This window comes from Vitis riparia, chromosome 19, assembly GCF_004353265.1.
Source record: "Vitis riparia cultivar Riparia Gloire de Montpellier isolate 1030 chromosome 19, EGFV_Vit.rip_1.0, whole genome shotgun sequence".
NCBI classification, from domain to species: Eukaryota; Viridiplantae; Streptophyta; class Magnoliopsida; order Vitales; family Vitaceae; genus Vitis; species Vitis riparia.
In genome coordinates, this window is record NC_048449.1 from 13,157,780 (window position 1) to 13,184,112 (window position 26,333).

Below are 26,333 nucleotides of genomic sequence, written 5' to 3' on the forward strand. Positions count from 1 at the left end.
GATGATTAATTTGTATAATTTATATGTCAATTTTATTTTAAAAATTCAGTGGATGTTTAATTCATATAATTTGCATGTTAGTTTTATTTTAAAAATCCATAAGATGATTAATTTGTATAATTCACATGTTATTTTTATTGGATTATTAGTTTGGTTATAATTCAGATGCTGGTATTAATTTAAAAATTCATTAGATTATTATTTTGAGCATAATTTTTGTAATTTTATTGGATGATTGGTTTGTATAATTTTAATGTTAGTAGATTTTAAAATTTTATTAAATGATTGTTGGGTTAAATTCTCATGTTGAATGTGTTTTAAAAATTCATTAAAAAAATAAAATAAAAATTCTTTGAATGTTTGTTAGGTTAAATTCTCATGTGAGTACGTTTTTTTTAAAATAAAAAAAATCATTTAATGCTATATTTGGTTGAATTTTCATGTCAGTAGTTTTTTTTTTATTAAAAAAATTAAATTGTTGAATGTTTGTTAGTTTAAACGTTTATGTTAATATATTTGTAAAATTCATAGGATGTTATTGACTTAATTCTTAGTTCCCCTTATCTTGATACTTATTTTGTCTCCTTGAAGAATTCTTATATTTGATTTTTTTTTAAATATATATATTTTTTTACTGTTATTTTGAGTGGAATTGAAAATTACTTTTTGAAATAAAAAAAGGAAAAAAGAAAAAAAAAATTTCCCATAATGAATGAGGCTGCTTGTTTCCAAATGAAAGACATATGAAAAAGGAGATCCAAGTTCACTTTTTCTTTTTCTTTTTTTTTTCAAATCTCTCTCAAAAAGAAATAAAAATCCTTATTGTGTATATATTGTTTGAGGTTTACTAATTCACTTGATCTTTTTTTCTTCCTTAAAAAGGAAAAAACCATCTTCAAAAGTATTTAAACCATGAAAAGGATTTGGAAACAAATACTCATTCTAGGTTTAAGGCAAGGACCATATTTTCTTTTAAAATCATGCAATTTCTTTCATCTAAGTTGCATTCTACTTTCTTTTTTTCCCAAAATGTTGTTTTTTATTCCACATACGTTTGAACATATGCTCTCAGGCTAATGAGAATACATAGGTTAAACTTATGAATATTAATCGGGGACTTGATGAGACCCCAACATAAAAAAATCATTTCAAAACTCACATTTGCTGCCACTTTTGCTACTCATTGTAATCATAACCATTGTTTTTTTTTTTTTAGGAAACATATACATGACTTATGTGATAATTGATGATTTCATATACCCTGGCTATTTATGTTAAGTTATTTAGGTGCAATGCTTGATAGGATTTAGAATCACATTATTTGTTTTTATAATTTACTCTAACCTTCTTTATCTTATGGAAGCACTTTGTAAATTACTCATGCTATCCAGGTATGCTCTCTACTTTAGACGTTTAAATTTTATGAATGTGTATGCTTGTGTGAACTATATCCATGTTTGATATTGTTCTTGACTGTCTTAGTTTGTTTCATTTCTTTTGATGAGATGCATGTTATATTTCTTTTTGTTTGATGTAACCTATTGTCTTATGATAGCACTTTAAGAAGCACCACAAGAACGCTTGCTAACCCTGCTTTATTATGTGATTAAGAATGATTGTTTGTTAGCTCAATATGCTATTAGGATTTAAGTAAACACCTTTGCTTTCTTGGTACCCTAGGTAAATCAATTAATTGTCACACTTCTCTTAACCCAATCAATAGAGACCTTTTTAAGGCTCATAAGGATGTTACCTTTTAAGGTACCTTCCTGATAGGTAACTTGATTCCCAAACCTAGACTCGGGTTTTTTTTGAAAGACACTCTTTTCCAAAATTCAACGAGTCATTTTTTCTTAAGGTTTTAGTTTCTTATTTTATTTTCTCTTAAAAAATAATAAAAATAAGTGGCGACTCTAGGTTTTTTTATAAAATATAATTTTTCATCTTAAAAAGTGAGTCTCATCATTAGGAACGCACATGAAAAATGTAGGTCCACAATTGAATTTGTAGAAGTGCTGGCTAATACAAAAAATTAAAATTTGAACCAAACTTCCAATTACATATTACAAAAAGTAGATTAAAATGCAAGATAATCACTTCAACAAAGTAGTAGAAAGAAAGTTCCAGTGTGTTTATGGAGGATGGCAAAGCTAGCTAATTCCTAACCTCATATTGGCACCGAATCGATTAGCATGGAGGTTATGAAATCCTATAGAACAGTCCCAGAATTAGTATAGCCATCTTCATACCTATATATAACATCTATAACACGTGCAAGATTTACAACTCGCATGAGGATGGGCATTGGAACAACTGTTGGAACGAGGCACTCTTCATTGATATATATCCTTCCATACATCTCTTACTTGTTTATTGAATTCCTTGTGTGTTTCCTGTCAATTAGAGTTGTCAAGTAGTTAACAAGTGATTCGTCCCCAATTGGTGTACCCTTGATTCAGTCCTTAGATAGGAGTTATCAACAAAAATTATAAACCTAATTCACCATATACTAGGGTAGCATAGCTAGCATAGCATAGTGGTTCTAAGATTGTTCACAGGGATGGGTTTTCATTTCACACCTGATATTAGTTTAAAGAATTGGATTGGTGTTTTTTCTTTTATAAGTTAGCTTTAAAAGAAAACATAATCTTTGGTTGAAAAAAGGTTGGTTTTAAGCTAACAAAAAATAATAACTGATTTTAATTACAAAGAAAAGGTTTCTTGGATTTTCAGGTCACTAGGTTCAAGTTCCTTATACAAAAGGGAAGATTCCGGATCTTTTCCTCGCATTAGGGATTTAACCTATAGTTATCCTCCCAACCGGTGTGTTACAGTTGCTTCCTATTAATGGTTTCAATGCTAAATCCCTCTCATTGATGCATCTTGCAATGACTCGTATCTCTCACTTAGCATTTCCATTCAAGGTGATCCTTAACCTTGGATTACCCTTCAAAAGCTCGCAAGAGATAACTAATAGATGTCTCCAGGGAGTCCAAAAGCTTACCAAGTGTTGGCTATTCTAATTAATCCTACCTTTAAACCACCTCCCAGACGCTCGCAAGAGATAACTAATAGATCTCTATGGATTGAGTCCGAAAAGCTTACCAAGTGTTAGCCCAGGTGATTATAAGGGATTTTAAGTTAACTAAAAATATAAAAACCATTAACAGGTCACAACTTCCTCTTCATTAAAAACTAAAACAAGGAAAACTCCCACTTTGGTATCGGGGTCCCTTACCTAGCTTCCTTCCGTCCAAGAAACAAAATCTTAGCCACTCATCCTCTAAGAAAACATCCTCAGAGATTATTTGGCTAGAAAGAAAAATACAATCAAAGTGAGTAGGTAAGGCAGAGCAAAGCTCTGTATATTTCTTACTAAAAAATGTACAAGTGATCCCCAAGAATGTCTTCCGAGATTCTGAGATAGATATTACAAAGAGATATCTTAAGATATATAAAGAGATATTTTCAACCCCTCAATTAGATATCCTAAATATATTAAAAGATCTTCAGCTGATTACAAGAAGAGAATAGATAATTACACAAAATATCTTAAGGTAAAAATCTAACAAAGTCGATGCAAAATATCTGAAGATTACATGAAGATTTCGCAAGTCAAATATGGAGTTGCGAAAATTTCACAAGAGGAAAAGGAGTGCGAAATTTTTGCAATGCTGAAAAGGAGATGCGAAATTTTCGCAAGTGAAAAGAGTGGCTGCGAAAATTGTGCAAGTGGTGAAAGGTGGCTGCGAAAATTTCGCAAGTGGTGAAAGGTGGCTTCTTCTTCTGTCTTGCAAAAATTTCGCAAGTGGTTGCGAAATTCTTCAGTGTTAGATTCCTCATCCGATTCTCTTCCTTGCACACTTGATTGATTTGGCAAAGGCTTTGAAGCTCTCCAAAACTTGGATTCTTCATGTAATTTAGCTTCAATCTTGCTTTGTCATGGATTATACCAAGTTCTCCCTCATTCTTGGCTTGTTTTAATGATAAAAAAGCTATCAAAAACATCAAAACTTGCCAAAAACTTATTAATAACACTTGGGTCCTTAATGTGCCAATTGAGTTAAAATGTGATAAATACTACTCAAAAGTGTTTAAAAGAGTTTATAAGAAGCTATGAAAGAGCACTTTTTGAGTAGTAATCACTCCCCCCAACCGACATATTGCTAGTCCCTTAGCAATGAAGGAGAGAAAAACAAAAATAAAAATAGTAAAATAATTTACAAAATCATGCTGATCACTCCAAAAAATCATAAGTGGCATGATTGTAAAGCATACTCTCACATGGAACATTAAAGAAGCAAAACCCATCCTTCAATAAGAGGATATCAAAAATCTTACTTGATCATAATTCATACAGAGTAGGCATTATACAAATTTAAGCAATGATAGGATTTCCACTCTCCTAGGCTCAATCATTATTCTTCCACAAAAATCTGTGTTAAGCTTATTAGTTTCCGAATATAGTACTTTGAAATAATCTCTTCCCCCAACCTAGTTCTTTCTCAAACTTTAGCAAACTGACCACTTCCAATAGGTTAAGAATGCACCTCTTTTATTTCCCAACATGGATGTTCGAGTATCCAGCTCTTTTCTTTAATTGTGCTTTCTTCTTTTTGTGCTAACATCTGCTTTCTCTCCAGCATGCAAGTGTGTGTCCTAGGCAGCTCTTTTGTGCTTTAAATGAATTGAATACTTGATCTTATTCTGCCATTGTTTTGGCTCAAACCTAAGAAGTATATTTACCCTAACTTCTTTTCATGTCTTCAACTTATTGAAAGGCTCACAAGTCTCATTGGAAATAAGCAGTTAAGGATTTTTGAACTAAAATTATCAAACATAGTCTTGCAATACTAGCATATATACTAATAGGTTATACTCTTTTCAACAGTTTAAATTGTTTTTGTTGATAGATTATATGGATGTTTTAACACTCCAAGAAATTAGAATGAAGCAAAATATGCAGAAAGAAGAAATGACTGTCAATAGATATATTTATTCTCTTTTATTTCTATTGATACTAAAATTTTTAGGGATGAAGGAATTGTTACTGTTGTCCAAATATTTAAAATTCATCTGGATCTGCAAGAAACCTACAAGGGAATATTTTCTTACAATATGAAATTAAGAACCAAAAAACAATAATATTAATGATTTAAGGATGACGATGTATTCCAGACTTCCAATTACCTGGTTTCCACTGTGATTTGATCATTAAGGGTAATTAGCGTTGGAGGCTGCTGATGGAAAAAAAAAATGTATATAATTGTGTGAGAGTGAGAAAGATTAATGGTTACATTCATCAATGACATCTTTGGCACTCATTCCAATCTTCGTGTTATTTTGATGTTCTCGAATTTCTCTAAAATTGGATTCCATTAATATACCTAATAAGTCACTATTAGCAGTTTTGCCAACCTCCATTGCCTTCTCCCTTTTGTTGATGATGCCCCCCAACAATGCATGTACTTCTTTGCTTATTTGCTTCATCCTCTTGTTCGTCTTTGTGGGAAAAAACTTGCAACTTAGTAATTCCAGTAAATAAAAGATCACATGAAGAACACTGACATTAATTTTTTGAAGCTTGTATAACACTTCATAGGCAGAAACTATCAGACAATAACTAATGGTTTCATCTACACATGTATTGCGGTGGCATCTTATCATCTTGACACAATATCCGGCCAACACAAGGCATGGGGATGCTAGACCTCAATTTATGAAACAGACTACTTTCTAAGTGCATGCTACACAAAGAACAGAAAGAACAATCCTAGTAAATGAAGTATAGAGGCATGAAAACATAAATCACAACCACATAAATCAACCACCCACCCATTTTTCAAACTTCCAGCTCTCATGCACTGGAAGAGTTTGATCCTTTTAAAGATTAAAGTAGGCATCTAAAATTTTATTGGTTTCAAGGTATATGGTGCACTAGGTTCCAATAAAGAGAACCTTTTTATTCTAAATATTTAATAGTAGATTCCTTTCTAAGCTTACCAATCAATATATAGAAATTACTCAGGACCTTAAGAAGTTGATATTACAATTTAAACAATGTTATATCATGTATTAGGAGAGAACCAATCTCACCCACAAATCAAGAGCACTCAATTGTCAATTCTTAAGTTCATGACTAATATATGTATACTAATATAGTTTATGTATCTTTTGGAAAGTCATTTGTATATTTAAAAGATTATAGTGTACACCAATAATAATATACTTGCAACATTCATCTATGTACCTCTTTCTGGTATCAGAGCAATTCTAGCTCCCATGAGTTCTTTTTTTCTCCTTCATCCTATGTTTCACCACGGCTGATGCAAGCTCAACCATGCTATCCCACTTTCCCTTACCTACCAATACCACCATGAACCTTAACAATCTCATTGCCATCAACACAATTAGCTAGCCAACTTCCACTCAAGCTCACCCTCACTAACTATTACTCATGAAAAACATAGTTTGGTGCACTGCTCTTTGGATATGACCTACTTGGCTACATTGACGGAACAAAGCCAGGACAAACAAATCTCAATCCTAACTACACTTTTTGGACAAGTAGGATAAACTTCTTATAGGGATCATCGACTCTCTCAGCCACAAAGTCGTACCTGTTGTTCATTCATGCAAAACTTCCACTAAAGCTCGACATCATTTTTCAAAGCTCTATGTCAATCCCTCATTCTCCAGAACCATGGGATTTGTAGAGCAACTCATTCTTCTAAGCCATGGCTCTTAACCAATGGTTAACTACCTTGCAACAATCCATGATATTATTGATGAATTGGACCTTCTTAGAGAAGCCATTCCAAACCAATAACTCATCACTTACGCATGCAAACGTGTCGCCCCCGAATTCAATGAATTGTTGTTGTTATATGCGCATGAGATATTATGATCACATTTGATGAGCTGCATGACAAATTAGTGGAATGTGAAGCCTTCCTCATGTAGGAAGAGCTTTGTTCCACTAGCACTCTTGGTACCATTAAAGTCAACAATACACAATTTTTATCTTCCCATAGTGACAAAAACACTATCCAAAAATATTTCCCTAGTAGGAAAGGATACCAAGGCCAACGTCCTCCTCATTTTGGGAATCAACACCCCAGCAAGAACGCCACTATGATTTGCCAATTCTGTGAGAAGAAATGTCATACAGCTTGCTAGTGTTACATTGCTAAGAAATTCTTCCTTTCATCCACACCTACTACTAGTCCAATTATCCCCACAAACATCTCCTTAACCAATTGGTTCGTAGATATCAGTGCCTCACATCTTGTTACATCTTATCTTAACAACTTGTTTAATTCTCTGCCAACCAATGAATCTGGTCATTAATATTTTTCACATTTCCTATACTTGGAGGGTTGTTCCAAGATTAAATAAAGTCTTTTCCCATGCTAGTCTAAATATAGTCTTTCCCTTTTCTTGGAGGGTTGTTCCAAGATTAAATATGCTCAGTTTCAGAATTGAAAGGATTTTTTCATATTGGTAAGAAAAAAAACCTGTGAGTTTGATTTTTCTATCAAAGTTCTTATCTCTAAGGTGGATTCCTTTAATGGTGAGCTTAATTGTGAGTTCTTATCTTTAAGGTGATGAATTTCTTATCCTTAAAGTGGTGAACTTGTGTTATTAACTTATCGTCTTATTTCCTTAAAACGGTATCATTTTGAGTCAGAAAAAGTAGTTACAGGCTCCCTTCAAGTTTCTCATGTATCAACCCACAATCAACTTGTGGATATACTCAACAAACCATTACCCAAGTCCTGCTTTACATCCTTTCAGTCCAAGATTGGCATTTTTTATGGAAGCACCATCTAGCAAGGGCATATTAGGAGAGAACCAATCCCACCCACAAATTATGAGCACTCAATGGTGAATTCTTAAGTTTTGGAGTAATAGATGTATACCTTGTATAGCTGTTGTATCTTTTGGAAAGTCATGTGTATAAGATTGTAGTGTACATCAATAATAATATACTTTCACCATTCATCTATTTACCTCTTTAAGGTGGAATGACAACTACACCAAAAGATAATTTGGTGCCTATACATGTAGTAGTTTTTCAATTGAATTGGTGAACAAATGCCATGAATTGAGGTATTACGAGTTATTAAAAAGTTAAACTTGATTTAGAAAGTTTCTAAAAATTAGAATTTCACTTAGTTTAAGCTAACTAGAATATTTTATTTTTGGCAATTTATTATTTTCTATATTTTTTTATGAAGTTTTATATTTTATTATTAGGAGTTTTTATTTTATTAGGTGTTAGTATCTATAAATAAGATGTTATTTAATAGTTGAATAAGAGTGGTGAAAGACAATAAATTTTTTCTTAATTCATCTCAGTTTCTTGTCTCCCTTTATGTTATTATTTGTCATATGTTCTTTCAATCCTATTACTCAACAAATGGCTATCAAGGTCATTCAAAAAAATGGAAATTGGGATGTATCTATTTCAAGTCCACAAACTCAATAAATGCAATTACAATAAAGGGATATGAAACTACTCTATCCTAAAATTAATCAAAAAGATTTTTTTTTTAAAAAAATAAAAGTAAGAAAGATAAGAAAGCTCTTACCTTCATCAATTAAGCAATGGATGAAGGTACTTTTGAGAAGATTTTCAGTGCAACCATAACGAAGGATGTATGAGAAATATTACATTTTAAGTACACATAACAAAGTTAACAATATACAAAAGGTTAATCTTCAAATTCTTATAAGAGAATTTGAAAGTTTGAGTGAGAAAAAAAAAATCGAAATAAATTTTTAATTATTTTTCTAGAGTATTAGCTGTTGTGAGTTTACTATAAAAATACATTTGAATGATAGTCATGTGGTAAAAAAATATGTTTAATCTTTAGATTCCAAATAAGTTTAACTTCTTGTTGTTGTCATTGAAGAATCTAAACATTTAGATTCTATGACCATTGATCAACTCATGAGATCACTACAAGCTCATAAAAAGAGATTAAAAAGAAATAACTAAGAAAAATTACAGCTTTTTTAAACAAATTAAACTTACACTAAAGGAGAATGATGAAAACATTAGTAAAAGAAGTCAAAACAATCATGGATATGTCGAAGACATGGTCATAGCCATGGCTAAGATAATAGAGGAAGAGATAGGTTTAATTTATTAAACAGTGAAATAACAAGTCAAAATTCACATTCCTCAGGAGGACATGAAAGATGACACAACTTAAGGCAGAATAAAAGAAGACGATATGATAAATTTCAAATTGAATGTTATAATTATATAAAATATGGTCATGATGCTTATGAATATAGAAATGCTACAAACAATATGAAAAGACACATCAAAGGTACTAAAAATAAAGATCAAGAAGAGCCAACCTTATTATTGGCATATAAAGGAGAAAGCTAGGAGAAAATTACATGGTATCTTAACCTCTAAGTAAAATCATATGTGTGGATTCAAAAATGTGTTTGCAGAGCTTAATGAATTTGAAAGTGGCAATATTGCCTTTGGGGATACATGTAAAATTCCAATCAAAAGAAGAGGTAAAATCTTGATTCATATGAAAATGGAAGGCATATTTCAAATGTCTACTATGGTGTAACATGAAAAACAATATATTAAGTTTAGGTCAACTCTTAGAAAAGGGCTATGATATTTATCTCAAAAACCAAAGTCTCTTAATAAGATACTAACATGCAAATATAATTGGTAATGTGCCCATGATATAATGTTTTTGAATAACATTGAAAATAATATTGTAAAATGCCTAAAATCTCATGTCAATAATTCCTCTTGAATTTGACACTTATGATTTGAACATCTTAATTTTAGAGGATTGAAATTGTTAAGCATGAAAAACAATGAAATAATTGTTCTTTAATAATTTGTGTCAATTGTGTGAAAGATGTTTACTTAGAAAATATGTCGAAAAAAGTTTTCCAAAGGAAGAAACAACAAGAGAAGAAGCTTTTAGTGCTCATTCATGTGGATAATCCAATTTTAATTTTTATGGGTGATTCTAGTAAAAAAAAAAAAAAAAAACTTGGTTGTATCTTTAGCTCAAAAATTTGTTGAAGAAACTTAATTTACCACAAGAGAAACCAATAAACATCTATATGAATATAAAATTGGTGATTGCCTTATAAAAGATATCTAGTTCTCCATGATTGAAGCAAGTATATTAATACAAAATATCATTTATTAGAAAGTATATTATGAAACATGAAGTACAAATAAAATTTGCAAAATCTCATAATCAAATTTCGAAAATACTTATAGAGCCTCTCAAGTTTAAAGATTTTAGATAGCTAAGTATGCTACTTTTACAAATCAAGTTGAAAAGGGCATGTTAGTTTAACTATGTTTAGCAAGTTTCTAAAAATTAGAATTTGAGTCTTTCTAAATATTAATTAAAATATTTTATATTAAAAGGTTGATTTAGTTTCACCCTTAGAATCTAAGCCTTTCAAAGTGCCAATAGTTGTTAGTTGTAGATAAGGCTTTCCTTTTTATAGCTCTGGGTTCTAATCTATATGACCTCCTAATGGTACAAAGTGCACCTTTTTCACAGAGACAAGTAGTAACCTAATGCTAGCCCCTTGACATGGACTATGAGGCACTAAGGCCTCATGGGGCAATAGCTTGACATCATGAGTAATCTATGATAGCAATAAGGTGGCACAAGGGCACAATTCCTTGTGCAAGGAGATGACTTGGTGAGCCATGGGCGTAATTCCATGATAGGTACAACACCAAGAGAGACTTAGATGGGCACATTGTTGCGGTGACTTAGATGCAATACATGAGGGTGCAATGCCTTGTGCATGGGGAGTCATAGGTGCAATGCCATGACATGTTGCCACACCAAGAAGAGAGCTTGGGCAAAGCATAGAATCACAACATCAACAAGGTGAATGTCGGAGCATGTTGCCTCAACATGGATGCAATCTAGATGTGCAGACCAAAAGAGAACTTAACATGCGCATGAGCCATATATATAGATGCCTACAATAGCAACATTCAAAGTTGGACTCGAAGTGGGATTGCAAGTCAAGCATGAGTAGGAGTCTTGATGTGAATTGTAATTGTAGTCTGAGTAAGACTAGGACTTATTCCAAGTAAGAGTGGTTATTACCATAACCTATTAAGAAAATTCCTAGTATAACTAGTAGTAGCACTCTTAGTCTAACAAGGAGTGGGTGGTTCCACTCTATAAATAGAGAGGACTGGATAGACTTTTAAGAGAGATCAAGAGGAAGCCTGAACTACCAAAACTATTGTGGGAGTGTGGCTAAAGTCTTGTATTCTTATTCAATAAGTTAATAAAATACAAGTTAGGGTTGATGCCATATAAACCTTGTGTATTGCCTTGCATGTTGTCATCTAGTAGGGAAAGGTGTAGGTTAGCTTAGAGAGCTTCTAAGTATTGCATAGATGTGAAAGTTTATGTGGGAATTTTGCACCTATGACAATTGGTATCAGAGACTAACAAGCAAATGGTTGGGGGAAGTACTACAGAGACCTTAAGAGAAAGGAGCTTAAGACTAGAAGAACTGTCAGGGGAATAGCAAGGTGATAAGGGCACTGTAGCCTTATGGCCAAACCACACCAAGGAAGAAATCCTTGTGCAATAGAATTTCTTAGAGTCCCATGACAAATTCATAGAGGATAAAGTGGTAGGGTTGAAGGTAGATGTCAAAACTTTGATGAATGACTTCTCATCCATTATATAATCTTTTGAGGAAGTCATAAAGATCCTTAAGAAGGTGGTGTTGCAAGGTTCTATCTCAAGTATGGAAGCCCCTCCCAAAGCTCAAGTCCTAGAACAAAAGGGCTTCAATAGCAACTAAAATGCTGAAAAAACCGGAGAACTTATGGGATATGGAGTAGTATTTTAATGTTGCTCAAATCCTTAAGATGGAGATAGTATTATCACCATGATATACGTTACTAGTGATGTGAAGTGATGGTGATGAAATAAGGCAAATGATAATGAGGAGTCTAGAAGGCCTAAATCACCACTTAGGAGACTCTTAAGAAGGAGCTAAATGATCAGTTCCTTCCTACTAACATGACTTGGTTGGCTTGAGAATCCTTGAAACAATTGAAGCACACTATTTCAACATAAGAGTATATTAAGGAATTTTATTCCTTAATGCTCAGCATAAAAAATATGTCCGATGAGGACAAATTGTTCAACTTCATGTTTGGATTATAGGGATGGGCCTAAATTGAGTCACAAAGATAATGGGTACGAGATCTTTCTATTATAATCATTGCAACAAATTGTCTGGTAGTCTATAAGTTGAATGGAGTGAACTCTACCAATTAGAAACCTAAACCAGATGAAGCAAAGAAACCTAATAAAGAGGGGAAATCTTCTAAGAAGTCATATGGGAAGAATTTGAAAAAGCCTACAACATCGTAATCGAGTGAAAAAACTACTAAGTATGGGTTGTAGACAACCAAACCCATGGGTTGTTTCATTTGCAATGGCCCTCACTGTGGTAAGAAGTGTCCAGAATGGGAAAAACTATCGGCCCTTATGGCTACTGAAAGTAGTGGTGATTCTGACATGGATACACCTTTAAGAGTCAATCCTTTGTAGCTCTTGAACATAATCCACACGAATGCACTGATTCAAAAAGGGTTGATGCATGTCCAAGTGCTAGTAAATGGCATGTAGGTAAAACCAATGAAGGATAGAAGGGCAACCCTTAATTTTGTGGCTAGTTAGAAGCCAAGAAGCTCAGTTTGAAACTAGTACAATACACTATTAAGATCAAGGCAATAAATAGCAAAGCCCAAAAAATTAATGACATTTCTAAAAAAAGTCTCACTCTAAGTGGGAAATTGGGAAGGCAACTACAACTTGCTATGTGTACCCTTAGATGACTCTGATTTGATCTTAGGGATCGACTTTTTCCTTAAGGCTAAGGTGGCATTGCTCCCATACCTGGGCAAGTTAATGATCATGGATGAGAGTCAACCTTGTTTATTTTTTCTATAAAGGAGAAAGTCATAGAGAAAGGTTAAACCAAGATGGTTTCTACGCTTCAAATAAATAAAGGGTTGAAGTATGGGAATGTCACATATATTATAGCCTTGGTTGAGAACAAGGTAGATCAGTCAATGGAGGTGCCCCATAGTGTAGCCCATATTCAAAAACAATTTAAAGATGTGATGCCTACAAAGTTGCCCAAGGAGTTGCCTCCTAGGCGCCATATAGGCCATAAAATTGAGTTGCCACCTAGGACCAAACTTCTTGCTAATCAAATCTCATATTGGATGTCACCTTCGAAATTACTAGAGTTAAGGAAGTAGTTGAAGAAACTATTGGATGTAGGCTGATCCAATCTTCATGGGTTCCCTATGGTTCTCCTATTCCAAAAGAAACAAGACGAGACCCTATAGATGTGTGTTAACTATTGGGCCTTGAACAAAGTAACGATCAAGAACAAGTATCCAATCTCCTTAGTGGTAGAATTATTTAATAAATTGGCCAAGGCAAAGTTTTTCTCCAAATTGGACTAATGGTTAGGATACTAGCAAGTAAGGATTGCAGAGGGGGACGGAAAAAAGATGGCATGTGTAACCCGCTATAGGTCATATGAGTTCCTCATGATGCCATTCAGATTAACTAATACCTCAATAACATTCTACAACCTAATGAATGATATGCCATACAAGTTCCTAGATGCCTTTGTTGTGGTTTAGTTCAATGCATTGTTGTCTCTAGCAAGACCTTAGAAGAGCACATGAATCACTTAAGACTAGTGTTTCAAAGATTAAGAGAACATGAACTCTATGTGAAAAAGGAGAAGTGTGATTTCGCACAAAGACAAATTAGCTTTTTAGGACGTAAGATAGAGGAAGGGTTGATCAAGATAGATGAAGCGAAGGTCCATGCCATTAAAGATTGGCATGTTCCAAGCAAGGTGACACTGGCCAACTACTATCGAAGGTACATAAGGGGTTACTTCAAGATAGTGGCTTCCCTTACTAACCTTCTAAAGAAGGATATCTACTAGGATTGGAGGTTTGAATGCTAGAAAGCTTTTGAGAAGTTGAAAGTGGTGATTTTAGTTAAGCTGGTGCTGCATTTACTAGATTTGGTCTCTTATTTGAGGCCCAAACAGATGCATCATCTAGGGCCTTAGGGGGGATCTTGGTGCAGGAAGGGCACCCAATAGCCTTTGAGAGTCGAAAACTTAATGAGTTAGAACAAAGATACTCCACTTACAAGAAAGAGATGACAACGATTATCCATTGCTTATAATAGTGGAAACATTATCTATTGGGGAGTATATTTACTATATATGGTCACAGACAACATAGTTAATACATTTTTCAAGATGCAGAAGGAGTTGAGCCCTAAGCAAGCTAGGTGACAAGAAGTCCTAATCGAATTCAAATTTGAATGGTTGAATTGACCAAGAAGACATAATGTAGTTGTAAATGCCTTGAACCAGAAGGAATTGACAAAGTATGTAATCGCTCAATCACATATGATCTCATATTTTAATGAGAAGATCAAGCAAGTTGTTAAGCTTGATTCTACTTATGAGAAGATGAAACAACAAGTCAAACAGGGGCTACTAAAAAGTATTGGCTAGAAGATGACCTCTTGGTGGCTAAAAAAGGTAGGCTATATGTACCAAGAAGTTGCTTACACAAGGAGTTGCTAAGAGAGACCTATGATGTCAAGTAGGTAGGTCACCCCAGCAAAGAGATGACATCAACAATATTGTCCAACTATTATTACTAGCTAAAAATAGGAGAGGACATCCAGACTTATGTTTTATATTGTTTGATATGCAAGTTGGATAAGACAGGTAAGAAGAAAACAATAAGGTTACTGCAACCTCTCCCTATCCTAAAGAGACCTTAAGAGAACATATTTGTGGACTTCATCGGTGGCTTTCAGTAAGTGAGGGAATTCAAGTCTATCTTCATGATAGTAGATAGACTCTCTAAGTATGTTGTTTTCATACTTACACCACATGCATATCCCGTAGAGGAGGTGGCTAAGCTATTCTTCAACCATGTGGTCAAGTACTTCAAGTTGCCTAAAGACATAGTTAGTGATTGTGATGCTCGATTCATTGGTCAGTGTTGGATTGAGTTTTTTAAACTCCTAGGATTGAAGTTGAAATTCTAAACAACAAATGATTCACAGATAGACGGGCAAACAAAGTGTATCAAATGCGCTACTTAAGGAATACCTCGGACACTATGTTTTTGTAACACAAAAGAACTAGATTGATCTAGTGGAGATAGCTCAATTATCCTATAACTTGCATAAGAGTTCAAAAATAGGGTTGAGTCCCTTTGAATTGGCCACAGGGCAACAACCAATTATGCCCTGGAGATGTTTAAGCAAAAGTTTGGTGGTAATTGTCATGTAGCTTATAAATTTGCAAGGTCTTGGTAGCAGATGCTCGATGAAGCTTGTGAAAGCTTAGAGAAGGCATCTAGAAAAATGAAAAAGTATGCGGACAAGGGCGGAAGACCCTCAAAATTTTAGATTGGGGATAGGGTCCTTCTAAACCCTCATATGTGGAAGAAAATTAGCAGTAAGACTATGCAGAGGGGGTTGATTCCCAAATATGATGGACCTTTCAAGGTAATGGAGAGGGGGATAAGTAGCTTACAAATTGAAGTTGTCAGATAGGTTAAAGATATACCTCATGATCCATGTGAGGTTCTTAAAGCCTTATCATGAAAACCTAGACCCAAGAAGGATACCAACAAGGTGAGTGATTAGAAAGAAATTTGATCGTGAGTGATATCAACAAGGTAGAGAAGATATTAGATCATTGAACTATGGAAATGAGTAAGAAAAATTGAAGAATTGATTTTCTAGCTTAGTGGAAGGATAGTCTTGAATTAGAGGCTAGTTCGGAATGAGATGTAATGCTATGGAAATTTGAGGAGGTAGTCCAAGCCTACCCATAGTCCAAGTCGATGAGAACATCAACTACATCAAGTAGAAGTGGTTTGTTAGTGCCTTGACATGGACCATGCGATACTAAGGCCTCATGGGGTGACACCTTGGTCTCTTGAGTGACCAATGACAACAACAAGGTGGTATAAGGGTGCAATGCCTTGTGCAAGGAGATGACTTGGTGAACCATGGGCGCAATGCCATGACATGTTGCTGCACTAAGAAGAGGGCTTGGGCAAGGCATAGAGCTGCAACAGTAACAAGGTGGATGTAGGAGCATGTTGTCCTGACACAAACACAATTTGAACTACAAACCAAAAGAGGGCTTATCATGCACATGAGTCATATATATAGATGCATGCGGTAGCAGCATGAAGAGTTGGACTTGAAGTGGGATTGCATATCAAGCATGAGTAGGAGTCTTGATGCTTAACGTAATTATAGTCTAAGTAGGACTAGTACTCAAATTCCAAGTAGGAGTGGTTACTACCACAACCTATTAGGACAAGTCCTAGTAGAACTAAGAGTAGCACTACTAGTCTAACAAGGAGTGGGTGGCACTACTTTATAAATAGGAAGGGTTGGAGAAACTCTTGAGAGGGATCTAGAGAAGGAAATCATGAGGAAAGTCGAAACTCACCAAAGCTATTGTGGAAGTCTGGCTAAAGTCTTATATTCTTATTTAATAACTTAATAAAATACAAGTTGGGATTGGTGCTTTGTAAACCTCATATGTTACCTTGCATGTTGTTGCCATCTCATGGGGGAAGGTGTAGATTGGCTTAGAGAGCTTTTAAATGCCTCATAGACATGCAAATTTATGTGGGAATTTTGCGCCTATGACACCTAACCTTTAAAAGTCTGTTCAAGGGAGACCCTTCATCTTCCTTCATATATTTAATTATTTGCTTGTTTTTTCAACCCTATTAATGCAATATAGGTGAATTTGCCCGATGGTTTATAAGAAAATTCATATCAGTTGTGTTCAACATGTTAAATTCTACTAGGCTTATGTACAGGTATGCAGATTATAGCTTCTTCCCCTAAGCCCAAATTTTTCTTTGGTTTCATGGTGTCAACATTTCATGAAAGTAAATGGTCCATTGAAGAATAAATTTACCTAAAATTGAATATGGTGTGCTAGGACATTGAGATTTATTAAATGTTAGGAAAATGTAAGGGTGACTTGAAACCTAAATTTGAGCAAATAAAAAGTCTATTTAATAGTGCTTTTAGAAAACACTTATATTATAGAAAAAAAAAATTTTGAAGAAAAACCAAATGTTTGACAAAATTTAGAAAATACTTTTAAAAAGTTCAAAATTAAATTATTTGTAATGCTTCTTGGAGGAACACTTTACATATTATTCTTCCAAAAATACTTCTAGAGAAAACCCTTCCACTAAAAGAACTTAAAATAGAAACTCAAGCAAATCTACTCTAAATCTGCTGAAGCACTGCTAAAAAAATGAAAAAACAAGCAGACTCGTGTATATTCATAAAACTGAGCAGCATAATTTCTTGAAATATTATATGATTTTATGCATACCTCCATCCTGGGATATAAACTGACATTGCAACCTTGATTGCAAGATAAGTCTGTTCTTTCTGGAGTTGGAATATCCTTCTTCCTTCTTCGTAGCTACTGTCAAATGCTATTTGAGAAATCACATCCCCTGTCAAATTTTCAAGATAGGGCCAAACATCCAACTCACATTGTAACGACCCATTTCCAACCATGTAGATATTGTCCGCTTGGGCCCACATCGGATATGGGAGAAAGTTCTTGGTGTTATATATGTAGAGGCTCCTCTTAACCAAGTAGATGCGTTTTAAAGTCATGAGTGCCCTTTGGGTCCAAAGCGGACAATATCTACACGGTTGGGAGAGGGTCGTTACAAATGGTATCAAAGCTGATTGCCGACCCCAGTGTGGGGGTTTGTTTGGCTCCGTAAGGGGTGTTTGTCTGTTTGACCTCGCAATCCCATGGGACACAACAAGGACGTTGTGTCTGCATAGGGGGGTGTTTGTGATGTTCCACATCGGATATGGGAGAAAGTTCTTGGCACTATATATGTAGAGGCTCCTCTTAACCAAGTAGACGCGTTTTAAAGTCGTGAGGGCCCTTTGGGTCCAAAGCGGACAATATCTACACGGTTGGGAGTGGGTCGTTACAAATGGTATCAGAATCTATCCCCGACCCCGGTGTGGGGGTTTGTTTGACCCCGTAAGGGGTGTTTGTCTATTTGACCCCACAATCCCATGGGACACAACGAGGACGTTGTGTCTGCATTGGGGGGGTGTTTGTGATGTCCCACATCGGATAGGGGAGAATGTTCCTGGTGCTATATATGTAGAGGCTTCTCTTAACCAAGTAGACGCGTTTTAAACTCGTGAGGGCCTTGGGCCCAAAGCGGACACTATCTACATGGTTGGGTACTCTGTCACGCCCTAAAACCCACTCCAAGGGCATGACGGTCATTTCACACCTCAAGCCCAAAGGCTCAAAGTGGAAATGATACAAACATTTGTATTGTAATTGGAAAGAAATTTACCAATTACCAAATTCCTGTTCAGAATAGTAGGACAAAATTCTAAAGTCTCTGAGCATCAACTTTTTTTAAAAAAACTAATACATCAACTAGAGTGTTATTGTCCAAATAACTCCAAATCCAAATAATTTAAACGAAAAATAAATTTTAACATCTAAACAATGTCCAAAATTAAGTTTGAACCAAAATCCTAACAAATAAAAATTTCCCTAGCCTAGCCATCACTCCTTGCCTGAACTAAGAGTATCTGGAAAATTATCAACAAAGGGGCATGAGCTTAAAGCTCAATAAGGAACATCAATGCAGTTTCATGGATCAAATATTTTCAATCGTGTTTGCAAATAGGAGATATAACATATACTTATTTTCATAAAAAAAAACTTTTGAGTTCGAAATACTAATATATTAAAACTTTTCATCAAACTTTCTCATATCGATTTCAAAACAATTTCTTATAAAAACCAAATCAAATGCATTCAAAATATCTTACTCTGGTTATCAAATAACAAATGGTGCCCAATTAGGTGGGACTTCACAAATGAGTGACTAACTTCAAATTTGTTCCATTTAAGGTAAACAAAACCAAAAGTCAACAATTATAACCCGTTGACTATGGGTCATAAGGTCAACTATTATAACTTGTTGACTAGGGCCATATAATATCAACTATTATAACCCATTGATTAGGGCCATAGAAATGTAAACAATTATAACCCGTTGACTAGGGTCATAGGAACCAGAGTCAAACACTTTATTTCATTAATTCAAACTTGCAAAACAAAATATCATATCTCCAAAATTTTCACTTTTCATAAATAAACAAAGAAGATTCTCAAATACAATTTCCATACAAAACACATATTTAATCCATGCAAAAAGATAAAAATAATATTTTTACATTTTTCAAAACACAATATAAAAAAAATTATTTTCTTCTATAAAAATCTGCATTAATTTCCCTTACATTGAAAAAATACTCAAAATCTTGAAGTATTTAACTTGAAGAATTTCCTCCTCACCTAACATAATATCATACACAATATTGATTATTGATTATTTATCGAAACATATAAATTTGAAAATCCTAAAAATATTTTATTTAGTATTAGGGATCCCAATTAATTTCCCATATTAATATTATTACTACCCAATATTATTTTTTTCAACTTACTAAACAATAATAAATTAATTTAGTGAGTTTCCAAATTATTATAAAATTCATTTTCTTTCCTAATCTTACCCACACTAGTTATTTCTTTATATACTTAACTTAAATTAAAACCTATATAGGAAACTATTATTATTATTAATATTTCCTTAGCTTAAAACCAAATATTATAATTTTTATTAATTTTCAAATTCAATATATAACCAACCCATTACCCTCCTATCTTCATTATAGGCACAAAGCCCTAAGAATAAAACAATAAGTCTCATGTTTCTTCTCATTATTTATTATTATAAAATATATTTACATATACAATTTTTTCCAATGCCTAAGTCAACACCTTGGCAACACACGTGTACTCCATTTTTTTTTTTTTCAAATCTAAAGCCTACACAAACGATTTATTTATTTATTTTCTAAATCTAAAATTTCTTTTCTTCCATTGATTTTGTTTTCTATTTAATAGAAAATTTCTAAATTTTCCTATTTTCATCACAAATTAATTCACATTCATAAATTTTCAGTCTTTTGATCTAAAAATTAATTTAACAAACCCTAATCTAGATTGAGATCTTTCAAAGAACATCTAAAGTTTTTAAAACTAATTAACGAATATAAAATATTAATTTAGGGATTAAAATCTTACCTGAAAAATTGATCTTCAAACCCTAAACCTCCAAATCTTCAGCCCTATGCTCTCTGATCTTTCTGACCTCTATGTAAAAGGGTTTTTTGAATAGAGAAGATAGGAAAAACCTAATATATATACAGGGATTTTAAATACGAAAAGACATTTTTACCTTTATTAAATTACTTTAACTAATTATTAATTTTTAAACTACGATTTTACCCCACATCAGATAGGGGAGGAAGTTCCTAGCATTATATATGTAGAGGCTCCTTTTAACTAAGTAGATGCATTTTAAACCCATGAGGACCCCTTTGTGTCCAAAGCGGACAATATCTACACGGTTGGAAACTGGTCGTTACAAATGGTATCAGAGTCGATCTTCGACCCTGATGTGAGGGTTTGTTTGGCTCCGTAAGGGGTGTTTGTGATGTCCCATATCGGATAGAGGAGAGTGTTCCTGGTGCTATATATGTAGAGGCTCCTCTTAACCAAGTAGACATGTTTTAAAGCCTTGAGGGCCCCTTGGGCCCAAAGCGGACAATATCTACATGGTTGGAAATGGGTCGTTATAAATGGTATCAAAGCCGATCCTCGACCCCGGTGTGGGGGTTTGTTTGGCTCCGTAAGAGGTGTTTGTCTGTTTGGCCCCGCAATCCCATGGGACACAACGAGGACGTTGTGTCTGCATGGGGGGGTGTTTGTGATGTCCCACATCGGATATGGAAGAATGTTATGTAGAGGCTCCTCTTAACCAAGTAGACGTGTTTTAAAGCTGTGAGAGCCCCTTTAGGTCTAAAGCGGACAATATCTATACGGTTGGGAGCGGGTCGTTACACACATGATCCCTCCACCAAAAGCTTCTTCCATTTGTTCACCATGTCGCTACAACTCAAATGAAATGCCGGTAACATATTCTATAACAAGTTCAACCACAAAATCAATTAATAAAGGCCAAGAACATCTCTTCGTTGGTAAAATTTTGGAAACGGCCCATTGGAGAAAGGGGGAAAAAGACTCTATATGAGTATGTGAAAAAGAAAGGGAAAAGGAAAGGAAAAGGTAGGACACTTGGTATGTGAAAAACTAGTCACCAGTACTTCATTAAAATGACTGAAATATTTGGGAATTCTGATGTTTATACAGGTTTTTATAGGATTAAAAATAAATTTTCAATTACTTTCACATTTAAAAAAAAAAGAAGAAAGTTTTCTGGATGGAAAGCTGGGTTAATGATCTTTCTGGAAACTAAGGTCAAATATTGTCGTTTGAAAATTGGGCATTGAAAATTACCTTCAGCTTTTCTGGATGGAAAGCTGGGTTGATGATCTTTCTACGTTTGGCCCATTGTTCACCTTCCAAGGCCACTAGACCAGAAACCAGCAACTTGACCAACGGGTGTGAGGGTGTCTTTTGAAAGATATTGGACTTCAACAAAACATCCCTCATTAGCTCAGGCTCCATAATGTTTACCCTTAGACTTGGACCCACCCATGTAAAGAAATTTTTACCTGCATGTTTATGCCATTATTGGATAGTGTTAGTCCTGGATTGCTTTTAGTTTGGATAATTGTTTTAAAGACCGACTGGTCAGCAATTGAGCCGGTAGGGCTATTGAACCGCCATAGAACCGGACGACCAGCGGTTGAACCATTGACTTGGTGAACTGGGTTGCCGGTTTGGGCCTGGACCTATCTCTAATTGAAATTCTTTTGGCCAAAATGGGCCATGGTTTTAGGTTGAAATTGGGGGAGTGGGCTACTGCTTGGGCCACTCACATACATCCACACTCTGGGCATGCCGACTATATAAAGAGATATTCAGATATGGGACTGACTTGGGAAAATTAGGATATCATGACTATGCTATTTATGCCTTACACATTTCCACAACACTAGCTAAAAAAAAAAAAAAAATTCTTCCCAAAATTTTTATAATAATAAAAATGCAAACAATTTAAAGTAAAATAATATAATTTCTTTAAACTATAAAATAATAAGGTATATAACTTCTAATATACATATTTATATATAAAAATTAAATAACTTCACATCTAAATATTATATATATTTTATTTAATAAAATCTTAAAATATTAATAAATCTATATATTAAATAAAAAATAAATATTATTAATTTTTAATTTCTTTATATATTTAAAAAAATTAAAATATTTTTAATTTTAATAATATATAAATTATATATTTATAACATCACTGATTTGACAACCGATCCCATTGATGAATCATGAATCGTTAATTTTTTTTATTTAATAATCGATCAAATTTTAAAAAATTGGTTTGTACTACACATAACTAGTTTTCTCGAGCGTAATAAAAAAATATATATCTAAAACGGTAACATCTCAAAATTTGAGCTTGTGGCAAATGGGAATCACTCATTACATAATTACTCGGGTATGTATTATCAAATATATGTACGTAGAAGTTATTTTAATTATCAACCATAGAATTGGCATGGAATATTATATTTTTAGCACAAATAACTGACATAAAAATTCATCGAAAAGTGCGTTGACTTGAAACATCACAAATTAATTCTAACACTTTAGAAAAAAAAAAAAAAAAAAGGTGAAAAGGAAAAGAAAAATAGTTAGGAAGAGAAGAACAGAAACTAAACAACTGCTCTAGGGCAGTATATAAAATTTGACCATAATTTGAAGAAACCAGCAAAATTTAATACTATGATGAAAAGTAATAACTCATGTTGGTACCATATTTCTTAATGAAATGACAATGGAAGGGCAGAACACGCTGAACGATATCATCGGAGAGGCTGATGGGTCTTGAATATGCTTCCTTCATCATCCTGGACATCTCTTTGGAGTCCCCTTGTAATAGCCTATACGAATTCCCAGCCAGGCCTTGCTCTCTAAGGCATCTCTCTAACCTCTTCGGTCTCAGCCACACCCAATTCAGTAGCCTCCATAAACAGCTTATGAGCACAGTAAGGAACCCAAAAGAAATTGCAACTGAGCTGAGCTCCATTTCCGGTTTGAGGGACTTCTAAAAGGAGAGGTATGTTAAATCACTTCAGATTGAGAGAGTGACCTTATGCTGCCGGTGTATATAAAGTGCCCCTATCCCATTCCCTGGTGTCGGCAAACATAGAAGATTTCTTTAATGCCTATAGGGAGAAGCATGTCTCGTATTTTAAATTGTCTCCATCAATATGGCTTTTCAACTTCTCAATTTGATACATTTCAAAGTTTTGTGTAACCATCACTGCTTATTAGAAACTATATATATGACATGGATGTAAGAGAGATAGAAGATTTCTTTAATGCCTTATAAGTGAAATTTCATTTCCTTTAAAATTATTTTTTATTTTATTCTCATCTTCACTTGAATTATTCAAACATAGGAATTAATCGGAAGAAGAAAGAGATGCACATTCCCGGTCTCCATTCTCACATACCAAACATGGCCTTAGGATATTCTTTTATCAATTTGTTGAAGTAACAAGTCTAAACATACATAATAGAAGCGGGAAAATTAAGAAAAATTTTGTGTTTCTAAACATTATTTCATATATTACATAACTATTTATTTATATATGCATAATAAAATAAAAACTCATATTTAGCTTTCAATCTGATTCATTTGATAAGGACAATAAAAGAAAAATAAATATGCAATATTAATTGTTTTATATATACATCATCGCACCGTCTCTATATGAATACCATCTTCCTAAGAAGAATAACATGACCAACAACAATCCACGACAATAGTTTTGGAACGACTGCCATTTGTTTGTTAATATTCTATTGTCTTGCTAGTAGGGCATGGACCAGCTTTAATAAAGTAATTTTTTAGGAGAGTGCATGTCATTGGATTCTTATAAGTATCTAGGCTTCAAATTCAACGTTTTATCGGTTAATAATGCATTGGGCTCCTCCCATCCGATGTTTGATAGAATGGATTAGAATAAGAAAGTGACGTAAGATCTAAAATATCTGATCACATTTATTTAAAAACTGAATAGGACAAATGGGTGAAATGATTAGTAGTGAGTCCGTGACATTCACAATTGCATTCTTTATAGCTTCATTATTGTTGGTAAGACAGTTGAGTGCAAAATTGTCTTTGATCCATTCCAAGACATAACCTGTGTGTATGAGCTTCCTACTCATATGACATTTCCTCCTAAAATTATAATCACCCTGTTCTGATAACATAGGAAAACAAAAATATTTACATGCGAAGCAAGAATAATAAAATTAAAGAGCAGACCAAAAAAGAAGAAAAATTAAAGAATGGTACTTATAGAAGATAAATCAAAGTCTAGAGTACAAAATTTCATCAACGCATATATATATATATAGGCCTACATCTCAGTTTTTCAAATGAACTACCTAGAAGAAAGGGAGAGACGAAAGGAACTTACACTATAATCCCACAGTGTTTAATGTTATAAAATAAAATGATAAGTTCTTAAAATGCACAAATATTATTAATTCATGGCATTTTCTTTCAAAGAAATTGACTTTTTCTACTAATCTATTTTTCTTTTATTTCCAATATATATCTATCTCTAGGTCTTGGTGTAAAGAAGTTTCAACAAATAAATATTTTCATAATTCAATTTAATATGACCTCAAAAAAAAAAAATCCAAATTCACTTATTCATATATGTTTAATAACCTTCAAAGGAGCAAGGCCAATATTAAAAGGTGACAGTGATAGGGACTAAAATTTAGCACTTTAATGGGTGTAAAGAACTTGTTCAATGTGTTTGAGGTGCTTAAAATCTAGATTGAGGGAAGAAGGTGCTATGTAGTCTAATAGTACCTGAAGAGAAAGAGTTGGCAATCAAACAAGGAACAGTGCCTAAGAATAGAGGATAAGAGCATTTTGGATTGGATCTAGGTTCACTCTTGTGCATAAGAGCATTTTGGTAATTACATAAGATTGCATAGGCAGTAGTGAACAAGGTCTCTAAATTGGGTTAATTGATTAACTAGATGACCCTATGTGGTTAAATAATTAATCAATACCTAGTTTAAGCTGGATTCTAAGGTAGCTAGTACATTTACGAGTCTCATTGGTCCCCACTTTGAGCTCATATACCATGTTAGCATGGTTTATGAGGGTTGGATTGACTCTATGTTCACTCTTGTGCATAAGGGTATTTTGGTAATTATATAAGATTGAATAAGGGATAGTGAACAAGGTCTCTAGATTGGGCTAATTGATTAATTAGATAGGCTTATGTGGTTAATTAATCAATTATGACCCATTTTAGGATGATTAAGTAACTTAAGACCATATGGGCTTAAGTCACTTAAGCTTAATAAGGAAACCCTATAAATGCCTCCTTAAGGGCTGGTTACGGTTTCCATGACTTAGACAATTGTCTTCTACCTCTAAAGAGAGAGAGAGAGAGAGTGTGAGAGAGAGAAAGAGAGTCTAGATTTCCACCATTGCAAAGCCCACACTTTAGAGTGTTAAGATCATGATTTGAGTAATCCAAATCTAGGAACATCCAAACTATTCAGGCACGTTCTTCACTAAGAGGAATTGATTTAGGAACATCAAGATCTAGATCTAGGTATGAGTCTCTCAATCTCTAAATATTTATTCTATAATGATTTTTGAAGTCATTATTTTTATGCATTAGATTTAGAGAACCTAGGGTTAAATGCATGCACCCCACGAGATCTAGGGCCTAGGAATAGAGTAATCCAAGGTTCCTAACAAATACCCCCTTAGAGGTTAGGGTTTCTAAGGTTTTCAATTGTCTTCGACATCTAAAAAGTGAAAGAGAGAGAAATTAGGAATCCTCTATTCCAAAGCCCACTCTTTGGAGTTCTAGTCACTGAGTAGAAGATCTTGGATGTACGTCTCCAAATTCTTTAGGTTTCTTTTTTACCCATGAAATTGATTTGGGAACATCCAGGTCTAGATATGAATGTTTCTTCTATAGTTTTATTAATCTAAATCATTTTAAAACTCATGTTTCCACTCAAATTAGTTTCTACAGAAGCCTAGGGTAGATTTACATGTACCTATACAATCC

At 33.9% G+C, this 26,333-nt stretch overlaps 2 protein-coding genes across 2 annotated transcripts; both read right to left on the reverse strand.

Annotated features, from left to right (window-relative positions):
• Positions 1 to 4,961: 4,961 nt before the first annotated feature.
• On the reverse strand, positions 4,962 to 17,788 carry LOC117908497 (cytochrome P450 CYP72A219-like). Its single transcript, XM_034822120.1, has 3 exons — positions 17,494 to 17,788; positions 5,388 to 5,518; positions 4,962 to 5,240 (listed from the first exon to the last, which is right to left on the reverse strand). The coding sequence occupies exons 1-3, from the start codon at positions 17,784 to 17,786 to the stop codon at positions 5,215 to 5,217; spliced, it is 450 nt and encodes a 149-aa protein (XP_034678011.1). The 5' UTR covers positions 17,787 to 17,788; the 3' UTR covers positions 4,962 to 5,214.
• Positions 17,789 to 21,076: 3,288 nt separating this feature from the next.
• On the reverse strand, positions 21,077 to 23,473 carry LOC117908496 (cytochrome P450 CYP72A219-like). Its single transcript, XM_034822119.1, has 3 exons — positions 23,026 to 23,473; positions 21,586 to 21,803; positions 21,077 to 21,209 (listed from the first exon to the last, which is right to left on the reverse strand). The coding sequence occupies exons 1-3, from the start codon at positions 23,297 to 23,299 to the stop codon at positions 21,126 to 21,128; spliced, it is 576 nt and encodes a 191-aa protein (XP_034678010.1). The 5' UTR covers positions 23,300 to 23,473; the 3' UTR covers positions 21,077 to 21,125.
• Between the last annotated feature and the right edge of the window lie 2,860 nt (positions 23,474 to 26,333).

Bases quoted from the DNA above. Each gene is read 5' to 3' on its own strand.
- LOC117908496 (XM_034822119.1), bottom strand. From the start codon at position 23,299: ATGGAGCTCAGCTCAGTTGCAATTTCTTTTGGGTTCCTTACTGTGCTC. The intron at 21,804-23,025 runs GTACCAACATGA...ATAAACATGCAG, and splicing joins TCATTTCATTAAGAAATATG to GTAAAAATTTCTTTACATGG. The intron at 21,210-21,585 runs GTAATTTTCAAT...AACTTGTTATAG, and splicing joins TCCATCCAGAAAAGCTGAAG to AATATGTTACCGGCATTTCA.
- LOC117908497 (XM_034822120.1), bottom strand. From the start codon at position 17,786: ATGACTTTAAAACGCATCTACTTGGTTAAGAGGAGCCTCTACATATAT. The intron at 5,519-17,493 runs GTATGCATAAAA...ACTAAGTTGCAA, and splicing joins GTTTATATCCCAGGATGGAG to GTTTTTTCCCACAAAGACGA. The intron at 5,241-5,387 runs GTATATTAATGG...TTTTTCCATCAG, and splicing joins TGCTAATAGTGACTTATTAG to CAGCCTCCAACGCTAATTAC.